At 40.0% G+C, this 24137-nt stretch overlaps 1 protein-coding gene across 1 annotated transcript; it reads left to right on the forward strand.

Annotated features, from left to right (window-relative positions):
- Nucleotides 1–24137, forward strand: LOC140243323 (methylmalonyl-CoA mutase, mitochondrial-like). The gene is made up of 20 exons (XM_072322996.1): nucleotides 1–44; nucleotides 1871–1943; nucleotides 3081–3212; nucleotides 4189–4320; nucleotides 5924–6030; nucleotides 6525–6603; nucleotides 6881–6985; nucleotides 7771–7905; nucleotides 8400–8517; nucleotides 9291–9502; nucleotides 10263–10439; nucleotides 11779–11862; nucleotides 13170–13275; nucleotides 13891–14027; nucleotides 14709–14780; nucleotides 15894–16046; nucleotides 17650–17790; nucleotides 18021–18148; nucleotides 20339–20427; nucleotides 20973–24137. Exons 2-20 carry the CDS (start codon nucleotides 1878–1880, stop codon nucleotides 21053–21055), a joined length of 2256 nt encoding a protein of 751 aa, XP_072179097.1. The 5' UTR covers nucleotides 1–44; nucleotides 1871–1877; the 3' UTR covers nucleotides 21056–24137.

A 24137-nucleotide genomic window follows, 5' to 3' on the forward strand; every position in this document is an offset into this window, starting at 1 on the left:
CCACGGGGAATGAACACCACTGTTGACGAAGCTTGATTAAGCGTGTAAGTTTATTTTCATTATCGGTAGTTGAATATAACGAGTATTACACAATGGGTAGATAAGTTAGTAGCTGTATTCAAAACATTTTATGGTCTAAAATTGTCGTCATGAGTGTGAGTTCCGTGAGAGGATCGAGAGGTTCGAGGAAGAGTGTAACGTTAGAATTGAACCGGCCGCACTTTGCCCGCATCGCTCCCCGGAGTTACGGCGGGGCAATCAGCCATCGTTAGTTAGCGAAGTGTTCAGCGAGATTTCGCTGCGAGTGACTGTGGCTGTGGCCTGTGCTGCGCTGCGCTGTGCCAGGCCATCGGGCAGGCCACCAGGATCAGGACGGACTGTGGGTTCAAATGACATGACTCTGCTTCAGCGCACTTTCACAAAGTAGAAACTATCAGTGGGGCAATAGATCTTGGTGTTCATCCCTGGGACCTGTTGTGTTGAGTAGAAATACAGGGTAGGGTAGAATGGTCTACTTACTAGAGCAGAGGTTCTAGGGCTTAGGCTAGGGGTCTAACGTTAGATATGTCGAGAGTCTAGCCGGCCTAACCCTGGCGCGGAGTGCTTGTACGGTACGTGTTGGGGTTGCTGGTGTGGTAAGAGTCTAGCCTTGGTTGTCTATCCAACGTTAATTTTGAATTTATAATCATTGATAATAGAACCTAACGTTAGAATGAGTTCTATTGTTAAACACAAACAGAAGGAAACTGACCAGAAATGAATATGAACCAATTGGCTATTAAATTAGTATTATAGGATCTAAAAGAGAAGGTATTTTTACTCACCAGTGCTCACCTGCAACTAGGCTCTCACGATATGAAACAGAAACATGTCTTTCTTCAAACAAGGTCTGTCATGCCATCGAGAGGAGAGAGCTCTGACCGTGACCTCTCTGGCTTTGCGGCCATTTCCCTATATTCTTGCATCTCTTGCAGGCTTCTGTTTAAATTTTTCCCTCTCTAGACTCTGGCTTCTCCCATGTGTTATGTTAAGGCTTTAAACAGCACACCATGCACCAGATAGCATCTAGACTTAGTTCTAGATGTCTATACAAACTGTACAGCTGGGCCCCTTCTGCAAGGGACGTCGGGCATTGCATGTAGACTGTCCTGTATGGTCCCACATACACGTTGTAGGCACACATTTGTGCTGCTAGCTATAGATAGTGCCTTTTTAAAGGATTAATGATGTTACATTCATTCACTGCTAGTCTACCAAATGCTGCTCTTCCTGGAGCTGTAGGTAAGAGAAGGAATATAAATCAATCATTCAGAAATATATGTGCTTGTTACATGATTTCTATCAAACACTACCTACCGTATCACTTGGTTCCCAAAATCAAATGTTTGCTCTGATGCTTCTGAGAGATTATCGGCATCTGCACCAAGGTTCAACCTCGTGTAAAAGCAGAGGTTTCTACATGTAGCAGGCGGTCAATTTTGGACAGCGTTGTGGTCAAATTATGGGCAGCTTACATTATATGCGTTCTCATCTTTCAGCAATGTTTCATGAAGTCATGAATGTTGGCATGTTTAATTTGATTTACTATATAAGCTGTTATTTTCGTGAGGGTTTAATTTTCACAAATTTCTCGAATCACTGTTGGACTGCGAATTTAACAACAAGCAAAAATTGTCGCCCTGCGCTAGAATAATAATGCACTTATGATAGCATTGGTGTCAATTCGTGAAAACAAGATCTCGCGAAAATATCCATGATCTCCTCATTCACGAAAATATCTGTAAAAATGTGACAATAACAGCTTGTACAGTATACTGTGCTGAAGAGTGCTATGGTGATCAATGTTCACTCTAAACTCCTCCCATGGCAGGACCAGGATGTGGCGACTTAGAGCTGTCTCAGCTCAAGGAGGGAGATGGTACTCCTTGGCACACCTCTGCAAGGTGAGTCAGGAACAGGAATATGAATTATGTGGTGATAATGATTACTGTTGAAGATGATAGTGATGAAAATAATGATGGAGATGATGGTGATGCTAATAAAGAAACAATAATTAGCTAATAACAACATTGATGCTACAGTTGAACCTCTCGTATCCGGACAAGTCGGGACCGGGGCTCATCCGGATAAGGGATTTATTGGCCGGATACGGGAGACTCAATGCTTTATACATGTACATATACATATACATGTATTGATGTAGCCCATTGTAGTACCACATGTAGTAATGTGTATACTGCAACCTTTTCATTGTTACATTTGGGGATGTTTGGGGATGTTTGGATGTGTGAGGGTAAGCAATATGGAAGGAAATTTGATGTAATGTATGTTGATCATGTTGGAAGTAATATGTAATTCATGTGTGTTTGTGTAGGAGTTCTCAAGGAGTTGGGAATCCGCCTTTCCTCCCGTAATTATTAAAAAAAAAATTTTTTTAAAATCACTGCGAGATTGCGTCCGTATAATAGAGAGATCCGGATAAAGGGAGGCCAGATAATAGAGGTTCAACTGTAGTAACAATGATGCCATGATAACAAGATCAATGATGCAAATGAGGAGAATGACAATGATGAAGGAATTGTGTTTCATGTTACATACTTTAACAATCTTATTTCATTACTGTCATACCATTTAAATCAAATAATGCTGGACTGCTTCATTTCATAATAAAGATATTTTCTGTGCTTGTTTAAAAGGTACGATAAATGTGAAACAAACACACACACACACACTCACACACAAAAAGGGTGATTATTGTGTAATCAGGCTGTCAGAATAAAGCAATACATAAATCAGGCTGTCAGAATAAAGCAATACATAAAGAAATTGTGCAGTTTTGTCAGTTATTTAAGGACAAGAACTGTATCCTGTGGGATTCAAACCTACTGGTGTCCAAACTTACGTCTCTGGCACCAGAAGCAGCGCCTTTAACCATGTTGCTAGAACTAAAACCTCAATGCACAAATAAAATCTCAAAGTCTCATTATTAGTTCGATTAAAATCAACTATCTTAAAGGAATGTGTCAGAGTTACCCAATACCCCCAGTTTGTTTAGTAACCCCTGACCCATCATTTTGCAGGTTGGCACGCCAACAGTGACCTGTGTGAGTCATCTGCACAGAGAACCGCTGCACCCAGAGTGGGCCAAACTGGCGCAGAAGCAGCTTAAAGGAGGAGATCCGGAAGAGAAGCTCATGTGGCACACACCAGAGGTTTGTTTCACAATGACTATACAGAAGGGAGGAAGGGAGGGGGGGGGGGGGGTGGGAGCTTTGTGAATCACTCGATAGATTTAGTCAGTCAGATGTAATTAGCAAATTTTCAGAAATTTTCATATTTCACATAGTTTACAAAGCACTGATATCAGTCTCCTACAACTACATGTACACATTGGAGAAAGGTGATGATGCCAACACAGTTTAACAAGTCTCCAGTTGACCTGCATATGAATTATCACTGGATTTTCTTTTTAGAAACAAAAGCAGTAATGATAAGTTGTACCCTTTCAGGAAAAAGTGGGTTGTCGTTGCCAGGTTATTGACCAAAACATGATATTCTGTAATAACAGCTTGTGATTTCTAGAAACCAATGGGTGAGTAGTGAGGGGATGACATTACCGCCTCCTGTACTTTGAGTGTGTGGTTATGACCAATACCACTATTTGGTGAAAACGTGAATCTTTTGATTGAATAATTTTGATAATATATCTAAATGGCGTATCTCACAGCGATTGCCGCAACTGACCAGTTGCAGTGCAACTCCTGCGACTTGAAAGACCAAAAATGGTTTGCCACTGGGAAAGTGGCTCCAGTGCAACATCCGTGACATCTCCAAACAAGATGACAACATATTCGGCCTTAAGTCCTGGGGACGTCATTTCAACGTCTCTGGCAGTTGCAGGGACTTCTCTGAGACATCTTCTCAGTTGTGGAGACATTTTAGAGACTTGGCAGAGAAGTCTTGGAGACCAGTCTGGACACTGGAACAAGTCTCCAAGAAAATCGAGCATGTCTGACTCTCTTGTTACTCCATGGAGACCCAGCTAGTCAAGTCGACACCACGTCACCACCTAGTTTTAGGCCAACAAGATATCATCTTTAATTCCAGTTTAGATTAAATTTCTACTATTCTGTTCATCTGATTTTAGTGTATTCATTGAGTTAAATATTTGGTCTTCATTTTTCCCAGGGCATCTCCTTGAAGCCTCTGTACACCAAACAGGACACCGCCAACCACCCTGATGATCTTCCAGGCCAGTATCCCTTCACCAGGGGGCCGTACCCCACCATGTACTCACAGAGACCCTGGACAATCAGACAGGTAAGTCAGGTGCCTCAGTATGCCTTGTTTTTTCTTCTGCTGGTCTGTGTCAGGTGCCTCAGCACACCATATAATCTTCTGCTAGTCTGTGTAGGGTGTTGGTGTTTTCATGTACTCATTTCTAAATATGTCGCATCTCTTTACCCGTTCATAAGATTACATTTTCTGTACGATTTCCTTACACTTTGTGTGCTTACTTTGCTCCATCTTGCATTTTGTTTTCAGTGTATCTCAGGTACCTCTGTGCACCTCAATGTTCCTTTGTCTAGCATGCTCTTATGTCTCTGTCACACCTATATCCATTCCACACCTTCCTGCTCTGCAGTCACTGTTATGACTACTCTTTAACACCCCTCCCCCTTCTGTCATCCATTTCTATTCTCTTCACATTGTCTGCTTACCCAGTCTTGCATTCTCTTTTTATTAGCTCACCTGAGCCAAAGGCTCAAGTGAGCTATTGCGATCGCTCTTCGTCCGGCGTCCGGCGTCCGGCGTCCGGCGTCCGGCGTCCGGCGTCCGGCGTCCGTCGTGCGTAAACTTTTTACATTTTCATCTTCTTCTTGAAAACCCCAAGACCGATTTTCATCAAACTTGGCAGGTAGCATCCCTAGAGGGTTAGGAACTCAATTTGTTAAAATGGGCACCATGCCCCACCCAGGGGGCCCCAGGGGGCCCCAAACTCCCCAAAATTAAGGAATTTGTAAAAATCTTCTTCTCTAGAACCAAAAGTGATAGAGCTAAGTTAATACTATGAGTTAGTACATTGATGACTGTAGTTTCAAGTTTGTTCATAGCAGATCCAGGGGTGCCCCTCTTGGGGGTGGGGGGTTGGGAAGGTCCAAATGGGGGCCTGAATTGTAAATTTTCATCTTCTTCCTGAAAACCTCATGATGGATTTTCGTCAAACTTGGTAGGTACATGTAGCATCCCTAGGGGGTCAGGATCTCAATTTATCAATATGGGCACCATGCCCCACCCAGAGGGCCCCAGGGGCCCCAATCCCCCCCCCCCCCCCCCCACACACACACATTAAGGAATCTTAAAAAAATTGGGCCATTATTATACATTTTCGTCTTCTACTTGAGAATGCCTGGTCAAATTTTGGTAGAGCTGTGAATAATTTAGATTAGTGACTGCGTGAAAGGTGAACTTGCGATACTCAGGTGAGCGCTAGACCCGCGGGTCTCTTGTTGAGCTTGTAATCATGGATCTGTTACAACTTAAGCCCTGCTTTCTACCATTGTTCTTGCATACTGGTACATATATCTTTGTACTTTTTTCTAATGCCCACTAAAACATACTTTTGGCTCTTCCATAGGTCTCTTATTCATATATCTTCAGTCAGCCCATTTCAGTCTTACATTTGCTATAATGTTTTGTTGTCTCTGTTACACTAATTTTGTACTTTCCAAGACAATAATTAGGCTGATACATTCTGCTGGTCATCAAGTAACACATGAATCAACAAGTTAATTATTTTTTAGCTGACAGAAAATGTAGAGACATTATGTAAAGATTGCTTTCACTGGGTTGGATGTGCAGCAGATGTGAATATTTGTTACCTCATCTTCTCACCCCGCCCACTTTCTCTTTTTGATACCAGTATGCAGGTTTCAGTACAGTGGAAGCTAGCAATGAGTTCTACAAGCAGAACATCAAGGCTGGCCAGCAAGGGTTGAGTGTAGCCTTTGACCTGGCCACCCATAGAGGGTAAGGCTCTGTTTGTCCCTAGTAATATGATAGTCTTCAAGTTGTTGTTTTTTTTCCCCTAACATTTACTGTTACTTTTTACTCTGTTCTCATGCTGTATGCTCCGATCAGCACAAATGTCGTGAAAGTAATGTCAGTAGAGGTAGTACTAGTAACTACCTATCTTTTTACTGTATTGTAATGCTTTGTGCTCCAATTAACACACATATCCTGAGAGTAAATGTCACTCTGTAGTATTTACCTATCAGGTAATCCTCATTATCTGTTGTATCACAATGGCCTTCATAATTTACATAGTACATAAATTATGATGTTGAATCCTCTCTATCCGCTACATCTCTTCAGTGATGAGAAGTTTATGGTATACCACCATGTTCCCAAAGATTGTGTGCAAATGAGGCAGTCAGTGATAGTGGAGTGAACGTTGTGAACCACAAGTCATTTGATCGTTATGTCCTTCCATTGTTTAGTTTTGTTTTCCTTGTTCTGTGCAGCTATGATTCCGACAATCCCAGAGTTCATGGTGATGTAGGAATGGCTGGTGTAGCTATTGACAGTGTGGAAGACATGAAGGTGAGATGAGTTGCCATTCACAGAAAAACATATTAAAAGTATAGTTAAAGACCCAGTAATGTGGGGACACCATGGAGTGAGAAGGCTGGTCCAGCTTGAATATACAGTGGACTCCCATTATAACGAAGTCCTCAGGACCGACAATTTTCGTTCGTTATATCGAAATTTCATTACAACAGAACAAATAAACAATAAGAATACAGAGAGTGGATAATGTCGCGGCCTGAATTTTTACTTTGCTGTAACTTGAATTTTTCCTTCAATTTTCTTCATAAAGGTTCTGTTTGATGACATCCCATTGGACAAGATGTCTGTTTCCATGACGATGAATGGAGCTGTCCTGCCAGTCATGGCAATGTTCATTGTCGCAGCTGAGGAGCAGGTGAGATAAACCATCTCTTTCTGCTTATATGATTTATAGATGATTTTTTTAATTTCAATGTTGTCATATTAATTTTGATGATGCTTGTATTCAGTTTAGACCTGTGCATGGCATTTCCATTGCAGTTGGATTTGCTCTTGGGATTATGCACTGACTGACTGAGCAGCATTATCAAAGGTATTTTTGGTTCTGTGGCATGTTGAGCAGTATCATCACCTCCACTGAGGTTTGTTTGTTTGTTTGTTTGTTTGTCCGTGTGCAAAATAACTCAAAAAGTTCTGCACAGATTTGGATGAAATTTGCAGGAAAGGTTGAGAAGGACGCAAAGAACAGATGATTAAATTTTTGTAGTGTTCTAGATATTTTTATAGATTTTATGAAGGATTTGCAATATTTTGACAGGTAGTGTCCATGAACTTGGGAGTTCGAGCTGCCCATTTTTGAGGTTTTCATACGTGCACTAAAGTGCATGCTCTAGTTTCTGCTAGGGCAGGGCGCACCACGCAACTGAGGGTTGATGATGTAACAAAAGGCTTCTATATTGAGAATTCAGGCGATTTTCAGCATGCATATGTATGGGTGGAAATCACTGATCTCTACGGAAGAACAAGATCATTGGTGGAAATTAGCTGCTTGGCGGAGGTCTGCACTCTCAGAGTGCTTCTCTAGTTTATTTCAGAATCATCATGAAAAGTCAAAGATGTGTTTTGTTGGAATGAGTTAAAGACCATGATGTATGCTATTCCCAGAGTTTTGAAGCCTTAAGCCCTCCTTCCCTCCTGCAGGGGGTCAGACAAGAGCAGCTCACAGGGACCATCCAGAATGACATCCTCAAAGAGTTTATGGTGCGCAATACATACATCTACCCTCCGGCACCCTCCATGAGAATCATTGGGGACATCTTTGCCTACACATCACAGGTAAGGGCACCTTTCAAGACCTAAAAAGAAAGGGGGAAATAAAGCCAAGCAAAATTAAACAATTTAGGACTACCAAAGAGAAGTCATTTTTGGGGTGATATATTTGTTTGTACTTCAAGGCTTTGTGATGCAATATATGCATTGTTATAGTTACCATCATAACTTTGAAAAGAAAACAAAGCAAAACAAAACTTCATATAGGTTACAAGTGCCATGGTAGTTGATAATTAAAATTTTGGTGAATGTTTGATTCAATGAGGGACAGGTTATGCTGAAACTTTCTTTCATCAAGTTGGCAGACTCCTATAAGATAATTTTGAACCTTTGCATCATGAGATAATAGTGAATTTGTCAGAAAATTACTAAACTAACTTTCTTTTTTAACTCAACATCCTTTCACAATCATTTGCAATGGAAAACAGAACTGATTCCACTAATATAATTATATGCGCTTGATTTCTCACACACCTCCATCCCATGCCTATCTCCATCAGCACATGCCAAAGTTCAACTCCATCTCCATTTCGGGCTATCACATGCAAGAAGCGGGAGCGGACACCATTCTGGAGCTCGCCTTCACCATAGCAGATGGCCTGGAGTACTGCAGGACAGGTGTGTTACTGACAAGGGGGACTGGTTTTACACGGTCTTTATCTATTATTGTTCTTTTCTTCGATAGTCTGACAGGACTCAGTAAGGTTCAAAGTGATAGACTCTATAGTTCATGTTCTTTGAATTCAAAATAATTGTTGGAGTTGTTTGGCTACAAGCCAGCATACCCCAGCAGTCAAGTTGATATTAACCATTTTTAAAGGCATTATTTACCATTTCCAGATGAAACAACAACCCAGCTTTAGTGCTGTAAAATAGTTCTAAAATTTGAGGTCAGGATAGAAACATCCAATGTAAAAATGTCAATCAGTATATTCAATGTTAAGTATTGTTAGATATACAAAATGTGAACAATAGTTGTAATAAAATTGTTTCTAGAGTAAACCATCCACAGTTATGGTTTATTGAGAAAAATATTCATTTTCTTATATTCTAGGCTTTATTGCAAATTTTTTATATGGTAGGATGTTTTGTGATACAAGTGAATGAAGTGTGATAATCTGAACATTTTTTAAATCACTGCTCCCAATGGTAAGCAATACTTTCAAGCTTATGTATACTCCCCACCCCCCCCCCATCCTAAAGTAGTGGCATTTCAAACTGGTTTAAAAACAAACAAACAAACAAACTATGCATGCAAAGGGTTGGATATTTTGATTCCATCTCGTGTTGAGTGACATTGAAAGGAAATCAAGCTATAATGTCACCAGTGCATGAATGAATTTTAGAATTTGTTTTCCATTCTTTGTGCTTTCTGTCATGCTGACATCCAGGTCTGAAAGCTGGTATGGACATCGACAAGTTTGCACCCCGCCTCTCCTTCTTCTGGGGCATCGGGATGAACTTCTACTTTGAGATCGCCAAGCTGAGGGCAGCCCGCCGCCTCTGGGCGCACCTGATGAAGAAGCACTTTAACCCCTCCAAGCCCAACTCCATGATGCTTCGATGCCACTCCCAGACCTCTGGCTGGTCTCTCACTGAGCAGGTGAGCTAATTATTGTAATTAATAAGACACAGCAACACTCGGCTTTAAAAATTCTAATGGACATCTGTACTTTGATGTAGGAAAAACTGTGTCAGATACAGATTTAAATCTCTTCAAATCTCTGCTAACGTGCCTCTGTGTAGAAGTGCGAAGTTGTCATAACCAACAACTGTACTACTACTACTACTACTACTACTACTACTACTACTACTACTACTACTACTACTACTACTACTACTACTACTACTACTACTACTACTACTACTACTACTACTACTACTACTACCACTACTACTACTACTTCTTCTACTCTTACTCCTACTTATACTACTACAACAAATTCTACTACTTCTACTACAAATTCTACTACTATTACTACTACTACTACTACTACTACTACTACTACTACTACTACTTCTACTACTACTAATACAATTTGTACTACTACTACTTCTTCTACTCTTACTCCTACTTATACTACTACAACAACTCTACTGCTACTACCATCACAACCACTACCATCACTGTTACTACTACTACTACTACTTCTAGTGCTACTGCTAGTACAACCACTTCTGCTACCACCACTGCTACTACTGCTGCTACTAATCTTTTATCACTTCTCCCACTCTACTACCACAACTAGTGTACTGCTGCCACAACTATTTATACTACTACTACTACTATCATTTGTGGCCTTCTGTTTTCTGTATTTATTACCCTTGGAAATAAAGTCTTCACTCCTGCTTGTCTCTGCCAGGACCCCTACAACAATGTGATACGAACAACAATCGAGGCCATGGCAGCAGTCTTTGGAGGCACCCAGTCACTGCACACCAACTCGTACGACGAGGCCCTGGGCCTTCCCACGGTCACCAGTGCCCGCATCGCCAGGAACACCCAGATCATTCTCCAGGAGGAGAGTGGTCTTCCAAAGGTGAAGAAAGGACAAAATTATTACCTGTTTAGTCTAGACTGGATTTTTTGCTATAGGAAAACAAAGAGCTTCTATTGAGTCTAGCACATATCCTTTCATTTGTCATGCTTAACTGATGCCACTGCAGGGATTGATGGTTGAAAGGTCATTGTATAGATGAGTGCAGTTCCAGCATGCACCATGTTAGCATTCTGCATTGCTCCTACCTCCTAGTACTTACTGGTTAACTGTATCACACTTCCGACTGCATAAGAATTTCAGCTATTACAGCATTTATTTTGCAAATGTGATATTTTGCAAATTGGGTCTTGTGGGGCAATTTCGCAATTGGTTGGCTTTACGATCAAGGGCTACAATTAATGGAATGATGAAAAAAAAGTATTATAGTTTTCAAGTGAAAAAATAGCCGTTTTCCACCTTGGATGCAGCACATACTATTAACTGCTAATATTTGCATTTATTGTTAATTTTTGCGATTATTGGGAACTCATTTAATTCATAGAAATAAAAGTAACAGAATATACAGCTGTACCACTTGTACAATTGTAATGGCCTCCTGTAAAGCTGAGCACTGCACTCCGACATAAGAAGGCAAAATAAAGGCGACATGGGTGTCCCATTCATGAATATCATGGGTATATTAAAAGCACTGAGTGATATAAAGAAGCTTTAGCAAAGACAAGACAAGGAGATGAAACTGAAGAGTCCTCAGAGCCTGCATTTTCCCAATTGCCACGTACTCCTCCCAAGCTTGGGTTCTACAGAAGGCAGATGAACAGAGAATCACTGCATTTGAAAACAAATGTTGCCGCAGGATTTTGAGAGTCCCATGGGGGGGGGGGGGTGAGGGGGTGGGGGAGCGACGTACTGACTGGCTATTGAAGTTTGTAAAGAAACAGGAATTGGGATACTTTGGACATGTTATGAGGCATGACGAAATGGAAAAAAAAAAGAGTCCTTGCGGCCCATTTTCCTGGGAAGCACAGTAGAGGGAGACTAAGACATAGATGGAACAGAATAGTGAGAGGTGTTTGGTGCCATGGAGAAAGCTACTAGAATGGCTCGGAACAGATGTTTCTACCATGCTGCGGTAAGGGATGGTATGCTCTGACAGAGTATGTTGCGATGATGGCGACAGTATATATTTCCAAAAGAAATAACAACGGCTGCATGCTTTGAAGTGCTGTGCCAGTGGAAGGACTGGATTGCAGTCATGTTGAAAAGAGTTTCTGATAACATTTGGTAGGATCAGATGGAGATAGGCTTGTTTAGAATAATCTACTACACTGTGGTGATCATCTATGTACCTGTCTTCCTTGAACTCTCCTCATCTCTCCAGATCGTTGATCCATGGGGTGGGTCCCACATGATGGAATGTCTCACAGATGAAATCTACGAGGCTGCAGACAAGCTCATTCAAGAGGTAGGCCACTTCACACCCACTTTGTCTCCTTTGGTAGGAGAAAGAAGCAAAGCATGTTGGTTACCATAGCAACAGGATGCTGCAAACTTTTTGACAACCCAAAGAAAGTGTGGGAATCGTTGATGAAGGGGGCAGGATAACATGTCCATCATTAGCATCCCTGGGAAAATTTCTTTCCAACAAACTTGATGCACTGCTTTCTATCAGGCCTATACAAATGATGATGATAAATCCCCCATGATAATGTCCACTACTGCAGACATTATTTCCTCTTGAAGTAGTCACTAGATCTTCCTATCCCTATACCTCATCATCACCTTTGTCATGTTTATTATTTGGTTTGTGATTTTGGCTCTGTAAGTACTGAAAAAGTGGATATTTTCGCGTGACCAATTTTTTGCATTCGGCCAGGTAACAAGAGTTTGGCGTGTTTCTAATTCCGCGGAATCAAGACATCAAATACTGGAACATATGGCAAGCAAAAATATATGCGTGCTTTTGTTTTTTCACTTTTTTCTGGTTTTCAAAATTTCAACACCACGGAATTTTCCACCCTTACAGTTCATGTTTTTTCATGACCAGAGTCCCAGTAGTTTGTCACCATTTAAGCACACAACTTTTTCTGGATGAGGTCTTCTCTGGAATGAGAAAGAAACAACTCCAATACACTCTGTATCATGTACTCCATTTAATGATTAAACTTTGTCCTGTTTTTATTCCAATCCCTGAAACTCTTCCTTTGATTGTTTTTATCACAATTGATTAACAAATTGCCCTACATCAACATAAATAAGCACTGAATTACTGTAAAACGAGAAATGTTCGCGTGCATTTTAATTTTGCGAGCGTGAAGATTAGCGAAATTAAAATGCACGCTACAGTTCTTTTGCACACTATATGCATTGCATGCCAGTGGCAGTTCGCAAAAATTTCATGCCGCAAAAAAGGCCGTCGGCTCCAATTCGCAAAAAATTCCTGCTGCGAATATATCATGTTTTACAGTAATTAGTGTTTTAGTGGTAGCCATGACAAAAGAAATCATGGGCATACATAACTCGGGCAGGATTCAAGCCTACGACCTCCTGATCTTCGGACAGGCGTCTTATCCACCGCCCGACAGCAAGTGCTGGTTCTAATCCTTGTAGTTTGCAGCGGCTACTTCAAATTCATGAAATTCTTCCATCAAGATGTTTTTACTGCAGTTGATTAACAAATTGCCCTACATCAACGTGAATAAGCACTGAATTGATCAGTGTTACTCCATTAACTTTTTCTTGTTTGTTCTTACCTATCCTGTTGGATCGCAGATCGAGGATATGGGCGGTATGGCCAAAGCAGTGGCCGAGGGCTTCTGCAAACTGAAGATTGAGGAATGCGCCGCCAAGCGACAGGCCAGGATTGACTCGGGCAAAGGTACGTTCTTTCTTTTTCTTTCTCTTCAGTGACTAGCTACACTGGGAATGCCTGGTTTGATAGCTGCTCTTCTTGGGCCGTGTTCAAAATCAGTGTATATACATGATGGAAATCAGTATTAATAGTCGGCCATGGTTGAGATATGCCAACATTCAAGAATGTGGAGAAGAGATAATCTTGGTAGTAGCAGTCAGAGGCCATAGAACACTTGGGGTTTGTCAAATAAAAAAAAAGAGAAATATAAATAAACTATCACAACAAAACTCATGACTCTCTAAGGTTTCTGCTCAGAGATTGATTCCAGCCACTCCCCCCCCCCCCCCCCCATCCATCCACCCCCTGGCTGTGGTAGAAGAGATAGTAGCATTGGCAATAAAAGTTAGTAACAGTAGTTGTTGGAGCTGTAGTAAGTACATAGTAGAAGTAGCTGTACTTCTGGTTGTAGTAGAAACAGCACCTCAACATCTGTATTTCCAATTTCTATATCGAAATACAAAAATCACTACTTATTGTGTGTAATATTCCTCTCAATGATAACCTATGTTTCCTGAAACACCACTTCTTTTCCTCATTCTCTGTACACTGTAACTTTTTCATATCTTTTATGCCATGCAGAAGTGATTGTTGGAGTCAACAAGTACAAGCTAGAAGTGGAGGAGCCAGTGGAAGTTCTGTCCATTGATAACACAGAGGTCAGAGAGAAACAGATCGACAAGTTGAAGCGCATCAGGGAAACAAGAGACCCTCAAGCAGTGAGACAATGTTTCCTTAATCCTTTTACTACTGTTGGCAATGTCACTAGCATTGTGGGATTGTGTTACTGAGATGATTAAAAAGCATTACTCAGGTTTGGTAGTAAAAGGTATGCTTTTGGGGAAAGGTTTGTAATTTACCACTACAGGAGGTTCAGCTTTGTATCCTGGCCAGTCTCTTGCCATGCATTGCCAAATACCATCATCATCATCGTCATCACCATCACCATTGTCTTCATCAGTCACCACAATCATCATCTTCATCTTTATCACCATCTTCATCATTATTATCAATAACATCACCACAACCTTATACCATAAATATGGTACTAACACCACCTTAAGTAAATTCTTCTCACCCTCTACATACACAAGGAGAACGTCACGAATTACATCAAAGCAGAAAAATGCTGCACATCCCTCAGGGTCTGAAAGTACAACCAACGATTTCACAAATGAACACAAACTCTAAGCAGAAGAAATATATTCCTTTGTGTGATTAGATGATAAATGAAGGCAATGATATTTTCTACCAGCATAGACCTTTCTGCCATACCACAGTAAGATGCATAAAGAGCCTGGCAAAGCATTGGCCAAGAATAGATCTGGAACTTTCATGAAGTCTTCTTTAGGTGGTGTCTTTGAATTGCACATGTGCACTTTGCTTGTTTCGTTCTGTAGGTCGAGGCGGCACTGTCTGCAATCACGGAGGCCAGCGAAGGAGATGAGAACCTTCTGGATCGCTGTGTGCAGGTCAGTACGGATGTGATGGAGGTGTCTCTGCTGGTTGAGCTCTGACAATTTGCATTCAGCATTAGTATGTATGCATTGTGATTTACAAAAGGCCATGCTTGTCATTATAGTCTTTAGTCAGGGTTGCAACTACTTGATAATTTCAAATCTAAGGAACCAGTGTATTACTGTAAAACCAGAAATTTTCCAATGCATGAAAATTTCACAAATTTTGCAAGGAGCCAAGATTCAGGAAAGGAAAATGCACATGAAAGTTTTGTCTACACTTTGCATTGAGTACCACTCGCCAGTTTGCGAAAGTTTATTGGTATGCCGCAAAAAATGGCTGTGAGCTCCAATTCGCAAATAATGTTTCTGGTTTTACAGTATGCACTAACCTTGACTTTCGACATCCTTCCCTGCATGTACAGTTCGTGTCTAGTTTCAAGAGGTCTTCTGGCACTTGCATAGTGCACAGATGAAGAACATTTCACCCTTTTTGTCATGTAGTGAGAAGTGCAGCTGTGTGACCATGAGCGTTGTCAGTGTAATGACCTTATGTCCCCTAATCAAGATTCAAGATTCAAGATTCAATCAGTTATTGTCTGATTTAAAAAATACAGAAAATCTTCCTCCACTGGCAAGATAACAGAGCATAACACACAAGAATAACAAACAGATCACATATAAATGCACATGCACATATAAATACATGATAATCAATTAACAATTCGACACATCACCAAACGGTACATTGTAACTAATTAGACTGAAATACTAGTGAAATGAAAGGGTATGTTTGAGACTATAACAATAAGATATTAAAAAATCAGGATGTATGATTATCATTCCTGCTACAAGACTCCATTCACTCATGAAAATTGCAGTTAGATTTGAGATGAGATGAGATGCCATTGATCAACAAAACACAAGGAAAACTTCATAAAAATTCCCATTTAGTATGATCTCTGAAGCAAATTACACAGATATTGTGAATAAAATTGTCTTGCACATCTAAAAAGTATTCGTTGGGTCTAATAAGGGTGCGTAAATATGGAGCCATATGCTACTTGTGGCCGTTGTAGCTCCCCCCTTGTCCAAAGTTACCTTTATGACTGACCCCCATGACCCCAGGCTGCTCGGGCCCGATGCACTGTGGAGGAGATCTCCTCGGCCATGGAGGCTGTCTTTACCCGCCATGTGGCCAGCGACAGGATGGTGAGCGGAGCCTACAAGTCAGAGTACGGCGAGAATGAAGAGATTCAGGCATGCATCAGGAGAGTGGAGGTAAGTTAAATGAAATGGGGGAGGGGGCAAAGGTATACATACTCTATACCCCTCCCCTAGCTCTTCCTCTCCTCCTCCCCCTTACCAATTTCCTGTCCCATTTGATGCTGGTAGTTATCACTAGCCCCTCAACAATGGGGGCAGCAAACATAGTGAAAAACTAGAGTTTGTATCAAGAGAGTGGAGGTAGGTTAAATCATGGACCTAATACACATGGACTATTCACGGCAGTCTTTCTTTGATGTAATGATCGTCACCTACACATGATTATGTGCATCTTAATGAGGACATTCAGGTGTCTTGACAATAACGATTGTGTAATCATGTATCATTACTAAGAAAAGAATCATTTCCCTCATTTCAGTCTTGTTTCGCTGATGTGCCTTTTTCAGACGGAAATGTCTTAGAATAAATACAGATGATGAGGAGCAGCAAACCTGAGATCATTACAAATTTTGTGTCAAAAGATGGGTAATTGCTGATTCGCACATTTTCGCCCACGCATAAGACCTTGCCTAATGGCAAGATATATCTGTTCTCTACCATCACCGTACCTTTTTGCTCTGGAATATGCTGGAGAAAAGTGAAATATTGAGATCACAAATGACAATCATTCTGCCAAAATGTTAGCTTTCTTTTAAAAACTGCATGCTTCTCCGAAGCGAAATTGTTTGAGGTAAGATTTCCTAACATACACCACAACTGCACATTCACTTTACTTGATTTTTGTGAGTTATTTTCTTCTGCGCATATAATTTTAGATTTCTCAAATCTCCGTCTTGTTCTTCTCCCGGCTTGCTGGCGGTGATGATCATGGGATCAAAGCAGTGAAGCATGCTAAAAATGTCTTTGTGGCGCTTTTGAGATGTACGGGTGCGTGAATTAATTAACGATACGATGAATGTCCATGTGTATTAGGTCCATGGTTAGATAAAGGTGTTGGGGAATGAGGGGGAGGTGTTTAGAGTAGGTAGTCATCCTCTCCCCCCCACCCCCTTCTCAGCCCTTTCCTGTCCCCTTGGGTGATGGCAGATGTTACCAGTGCATCAGCAACAGGGGCAGCAAATATTGTGAAAAACTCAAGCCGGCATTAGGAGAGTGGGGATGAGTTGTAAGGAGGAGCAACGGGAAAAGATTCAAGAATGATGTTCCACATCTTCTTTAGCCACTTTCCTGTCCCAATTACACTGATGATCACCTGCATGATTATGATATATTGGGGGGGGGGGAACAAATGTACGGACATGGAGAATCGGGGGGGGGGGGGGAGGGACATTAGAGAATGGAGGTATGTTTGAAGAATATCTTTCTTTGTTGTAGTTGTGGGGTGGTTTTATTTTCTGGAGGGGTTAGGGAATGAGAATTGAGGCTACTTTGCCATGATGATTTTGTATTTACTTACCTTTACCCCCATAGCTGTCCCCATACCAATGACAATCACCAGCATATAATGAGTTGATGTAGCCTGGTTTTTCTCTTTTATCAGGGCTGTTATGCTCCGATGACTGTGCATATTTTGGAGACGACAAGGGAGAAGAATCCCAAAAGTGTGAAAGATGTAATGTAACAGGATAACAATTCTCTAATTCTGTCCCTTTGGCAGGACTTCCAGGAGAAGGAGGGTAGAAGGCCACGCATCCTGGTGGCCAAGATGGGACAGGATGGCCACGACCGAGGGGCCAAGGTGGTCGCTACCAGCTTCGCCGACCTCGGCTTTGACGTCGACATCGGTCCTCTCTTTCAGGTCGGTGCAGACTCTCCCGCTGATGTCATGTAATCTGATGAAGATAAATTACCATAGTTGTCCCTTTTGCATATTAATGGAAGCATTTTGTCACTAGTTGGGTTGAGTCCGTACGTAGGTCGTATGCTGCGTACAAATGAATGAGGTGATCTTACCAGATTATATCAGGTATCACTGTTTCTGACTCAAGCAGTTTTTCCATAATTTTTTCTCCCTTTGCTCCACCATAGACTCCCAGCGAGGTGGCACAGCAGGCCATAGACGCGGACGTGAATGTCGTAGGTGTGAGCACGTTGGCGGCGGGACACAAGACGCTCGTCCCCGAACTCATCGCAGCTCTCGGCAAGATGGGAAGAGGGTGAGTTACCGTCAGATCTTTTGCAGTCAAAAGTTGACTTCTGTGTCTAGAGTAAGAAAGTGGTAGGAATATCATCAACTTGGACATGAGTTACAAAAGTTATTATATTTTCTATAAATTAAGTGCCAAACCTTAATGATTGTAATGTCTGATTTGATGACATTTTTACCAATCTGTTTGTTTAATTTACTCTTCTTTTTTTTTTTTAGTCGACATGAAGGTAGAGTTTCATTGAATTTGAAAGTTGGGTAGCTGTTAATGTTGCTGTGATATGAGTTATGTCAACAGAAATAATTGGTATGTAAATTCTGTAATGATTTACTGGTCATTGTCATGGAATATTTTCATGATCATGCAATTATACATCCTTTTCTTGAAGTACATTTTTTTTTGGGGGGGGGGGGGGGGGGAGGGTGAAAAAACAAAACAAAACCAAAAACAGGGCAAGGTGTAATTTCAGTTGACTTTGACCAAAAAAAAAAAAAAGTTTTTATTTAGAGTACATGGTAACATGGTTGCCAATTCATGTTAAATGCATAAAGTGCCTGACTTGGAGCTGATCAATTCCTTTAAGACTGATTGTGCACCATTGATTAAACAAAGGGATTTGCCCTATGACTTTCACTTTGCAGTCTTGAATGATTTGTGAGCAGTGGATGTTATTAGACCAGTCATTGTAGTAAATGGGAATGGATGAAAGGCTTGCAACACCAAATAGTACAGAGTTTAGCTTATTTACATTAGTGGATGAAGTGGATGAAGTGGGTCAACTTCCGGTGAATTGAGACAGCCCACTTCCTGTAGGCTAACTAGTATCAGTAATGATGAGTCTTTTTTTCTTCTTTTGGTATCATGTGTCATCAAAATTCCCATAGTTCTGTTCATTTCATTTTAAGGTCACAGAGGCTTCTATGCAGCTGTCCATTGGATGCTTCTATGGAGTCTTGCTCCAATAAGGAATTTCAAAAATTTGAAGGATGCTACGTATAACATTTTCTCTATCTCATGTGCTTTACTTTACTGTAAAAGTGGATAATTTTTCGCGACCTATTTTTCGCGCTCGGCCGGGCAAGAAGAGTTTCGCGTGTTTTTAATTCCGCGGAATCGAGACGTCAACTACTAGAACATACTAGCAGCAAAAATATTTGCGTGCTTTTATTTTCGCACTATTTTCTGGTAGCACAAAATGCGCGAAAATTTCAGCACCGCAAAAATTTCCACTTTTACAGTATGCCTTTCTCTCCCTGTGTTTTTTTTCCTCTCTTTTGGTCTTTACATTTTTATTTTTGTTAGCATTATTACTATTCTATGATTGTCATTATTTTATTATTATTATTATCATTATTATTATTATTATTATTATTATTATTATTATTATTATTATTATTATTATTATTATTATTATTATTATTATTATTATTATTATTATTATTATTATTATTATTATTATTATTATTATTATTATTATTATTATTATTATTATTATCATTATCATCATCATCATCATCATCATCATCATCATCATCATCATCATCATCATCATCATCATGATTGGTAGCAGTAGTAGAGGTTGTTCTTATCATGGTGGTATCACCATCACCATTTGATTATAAACATGCTTGAATCATACACATTTCTTATCCTTCCACCACCAACCCCCCCCCCCCTTCATCTACTTTCCTTATCCTTCTTCCACTACTCCCCCCCACCCCTACATCTACTTTCCTTATCCTTCTTCCACCACTCCCCCCCCCACCCCTACATCTACTTTCCTTATCCTTCTTCCACCACTCCCCTCCCCCTTCATCTACTTTCCTTATCCTTCTTCCACGACTCCCCCCCACCCCTTCATCTACTTTCCTTATCCTTCTTCCACTACTCCCCCCACCCCAACATCTACTTTCCTTATCCTTCTTCTACCACTCCCCCCCCCCTTTCATCTACTTTCCTTATCCTTCTTCCACCACCCGCACCCCCACCCCGCCCCTACATCTACTTTTTTTTCTTCTTTCCATGACCTTCATCTTCTCTCCGTCTCTCTCCTCCCACTTCTGAAAACCTTTTGGTAACACAGTTGCCTATGTCTTTGAATAACATTTTTGTTTGTGTGTTTGCATCTTACAATCATCAGTTGCCTAGTATGTCTTTGTGTAACATTTTTTTGTTTGTGTGTGTGCATCTACCAATCAGTGACATCGGTGTGATAGTGGGCGGAGTCATCCCTCCCCAGGACTATGACTTCCTCTTTGATCAGGGCGTCAAGAGCATCTTTGGTCCAGGTATTTGGAGATCTATGTATATTTTCTCAAAACCATTGCAAACACAGTTTTAGGAAATATTCAAATATGTCATAATATTATGTACGTACCCTTAGGAATTTGAATAGAAAGAAAGAATGAAAGAAGGGTGAGCATTAATAATGATGATAATAATAGTGGCTATTTGTATTGCTCACAGGTCCACCTTTCAGTGCTCATGGTGCTTCAAAAAAAGAAAATAAAAAAATAAACATTTATATATATGCCTTTACAATTTAAAGATAATCCTTTTTCAACTGGCAGCCACTGTTAAGAATGGAGAATTGGCGATATGGAATTATAACACCAATCAATAACACCAATCACAGCAAAGTAACCCTAACCCTAACCCTAACAGTTCAAACTGTTCAAACAAAGGCCATTGAACTTAGGAGCTAACTGTAGATTGTGACTGTCAAGGTCAAACCACAGTGTCCCTTTTCTTTTTCTTGGTATAATAAATCTTGCATCGTAAATATTCCCTGCATCACACGTTGTGTGCTCCATTCTCATTCTTTTTCTCCAAGGGACACGTATTCCCATTGCAGCGGTGAAAGTGATCGACGACATCGAGGAAGAACTGGAAAAGAAGGCTCAGAGGGGCAGGTGAAAGGGCATCGCTGGTGTGAAGACATCAGTCAACCACTGCGTACAAAGTGATGTTTGTGTCTCGTCCGTGTGCTGTCAGTAAAGAATAAAGTGATGAGTGTCAGTAACTTGAGTCTTTGATGCAGCACTGCCGTACTCATATCTGAAGGAAACTTTTTGTTTTATTTAGTCAAGATACCCACAAGCAAAGAATTTCAAAGTTTCTGCATGATCACTTTTTGAAGCTTTGCTGCCATTCTACAGAATGTCTGTGCTGTGTTCAAGAATACGTTCCACTGTGGCATACTGTAAAAGTGGAAATTTTTGCGGTATTGAAATTTTCACATTTCGCGCAACCACAAACTAGCATGAAAATAAAACCATCTGAATATTTTTGCTTGCCGCGTGTTCCAGTAGTTGATGTCTTGATTATGCAGAATTAAAAACATGTGAAACTCATCTTACCCGGCTGAGCACAAAAAAAAAATAGTCACGCAAAAATATCCACTTTTACAGTAGACTTAGCAGTTATGTTAACCTCCTTTATGGCTTTGTAGCTATGTGTGTGCAGCATTCAGGAATCTGGTGACTTTGCATGTGGCAACTTTCAGTAGTCGGGACTGGATTGGCTGGAGCATAAATGATGCTGAGTTGTTTTTATATTACCTGGCACAGCGCAACTATTTTGACTGACATGGCATGGATTTTGAGCAATTTTATCTCTGTCTGTCTGTGTATCGTCTGTCTGTCAATTCATTGTGTTGATATGTAAACATGAAAGGGCGTAAGCTGGTCTCATGATGTATCAACGTTTGCAACAGTGTATGCACACACACAAAAAGTAGAAGTGGTAAAGAGTATCTGAATTACAAGAACAGCTAAATGATTAATCATAAGATAGCACTTTCATGCACAGTCATGCTACACTTTTTCAGCTGAAATCTTGAAGGGAATTCACCCCGAAATATGCAACAATATTTAGAAAATGTAAAGAGAACTCAAGATATTTTCTATCATAATGAAAGAGCACTTGGTTTGAAATGTACCTTTTTTTTGAGAAGACAAAGGGAATAATATTGCCCTTAAAATACGTCAGTGACAAGTCGAGGAAATGCGTGCTTTACATTAAAGATGTACAATTTTGTGGAATTCTTTTTAATTTCCTTTACATCATTGCTCTTCTGTGACAGCACAAATTGATGTAGTATTCATGTGATGGATTTGACTAAAATTTTGAAAATTCATAACTTGCGAATAACTGGCAGTTTTCTTTCTCATTATATCAAAATTTTCTTATAGCCAAATTAATAAAGATATCACCAATATAGACAATAACTTTGAGATGAAAATTTTACTTCAATGTCATGAAACTTTGTTATAACCATGTTTGTTGTAATGGGAGTGAACTGTATAGATCCCAGCAGCAAAAGCAGAAACAAAAAAAAACAAAAAATTAACAAGCAAACAAACATAACTGGCTGAAAAGTTGTCTCTTACTGTAGTTTTGCTCATCATTACTGAAGATACCGTTGATTAGACACATTACACTCAGTCTCCTTGCATGGATATCCCTTATATGGAAGGGCTGTTTCAACCTCTGAATCTTATTTCTTTCTTTGATATTGCAATATATTACCAGAGATATGGACATTGTGGGGGCACAGCCAATAAGGTAGTGGGTGCTTTTGGCTATTTACTTAATAAGTTAAAGTTATCTAGTGTGTATGGAGTGAGTAGTACATGTATTGATTATATCATTGATTTTTTTTTTTTTTGTAACATTATCATTAAAGAAATAGAAAGTACAAACTCTTTAATATGCCGGTGAAGTATTATTTGATAGAATGGGAATAAGGTGATTTTTTTTAAATGAAGTAGAGAGAGGGGAAAAAAATGGTCAGTAAACTTGTCAAAGTGGGAGAAAGGACATATGTAAGATGGTGCCTGTGCTTGTTTGTTGTCTGGGCAGCAAAAATGCACCATTGAAAATTAAAAGGCTGTGTAATGATTCACATTCGTTCAACATAAGAGTAGGAAATGTGTTGATTGTGCACCCATGTTTGGGATTTTATGCTAAAGAGTATTTGGGATTTTATGTCGTAGAGTATCAGAAACCAGACTTTGTTTTCATGGTAAGCTTTAATCTGCAATTCAAAAGATACATTGTATAGGATAAAGTGAATGCTTATACGTCTTTCTGTACTCCTTGATATACAGATATTCTCCCATTGCCATCATCATTGCACTGATTTTCCATATGTTAACTGACAGTGTATTTGTGTGCATATGAATGAAATGATGTACCTGTGCATACCAGAGTTATGTTGACCTTTCATATAACATTGACTGACACTGTTTGTCTTATAAAAGCATATTATATTTGTTCACTGGAACAATCATTAAATACTTAACACACTGCAATATACATAAAATCTGTGTAGAGTACAGTTTGGGGTTTGGGTTTTGTTTGTTTGTTTGTTTGTTTTTTGTTTTACATTTTCGTCATGTAATTAATCGGGGGACAGAGACAGTTTGCTGTCTCTGTAGCAAACGTTTGTGAGATGTTGACATTGCTTTAAAGTGCTTCAAGTGCTATATTGATATCACTCTCACCACTATCAGTACATGTAGTGTGGCTGATACGTATAGTCTTGTACCTGTATTATGGAGCTCTGTATCTTTATTCAGAGGATGGGGAGCATGTAGAATGCTGTTGAAAAAATATTCTGTTTATAATAGGATTAATTGGTCAAAAAACTCTTTCCATTTGGGTTTTTTTTTTCCTTTACTGACGAAACAAATTTGATAGCTGAAGAGTAAATTCATCAGAGTGAATTTACAATATTAGCCTGGTCTGATATGTGAGCCTATGCAGTATTATTGATAGTCACTCATCATTTCATTCATGTACATATAAATCTGATAGTCACACATGTCTACACAGGTATATGGCTATTATTTTTTGTTGTGAGGGATAGTTTGTGCAGAGTATGCTGAAAAGTGTGTTGGAATCTATGAGATGTAACATGGTATTTCATGTAAATAATATCAATTTGGGAATTATCATTTGAAATATAGAAATGTGCCACTATGAATACTTCGAA

Source organism: Diadema setosum, chromosome 20 (assembly GCF_964275005.1).
Source record: "Diadema setosum chromosome 20, eeDiaSeto1, whole genome shotgun sequence".
In the NCBI taxonomy this organism is placed as follows: Eukaryota; Metazoa; Echinodermata; class Echinoidea; order Diadematoida; family Diadematidae; genus Diadema; species Diadema setosum.

Bases quoted from the DNA above. Each gene is read 5' to 3' on its own strand.
- LOC140243323 (XM_072322996.1), top strand. From the start codon at position 1,878: ATGTGGCGACTTAGAGCTGTCTCAGCTCAAGGAGGGAGATGGTACTCC. The intron at 4,321-5,923 runs GTAAGTCAGGTG...TTTTGATACCAG, and splicing joins GACCCTGGACAATCAGACAG to TATGCAGGTTTCAGTACAGT. The intron at 8,518-9,290 runs GTGTGTTACTGA...GCTGACATCCAG, and splicing joins CCTGGAGTACTGCAGGACAG to GTCTGAAAGCTGGTATGGAC.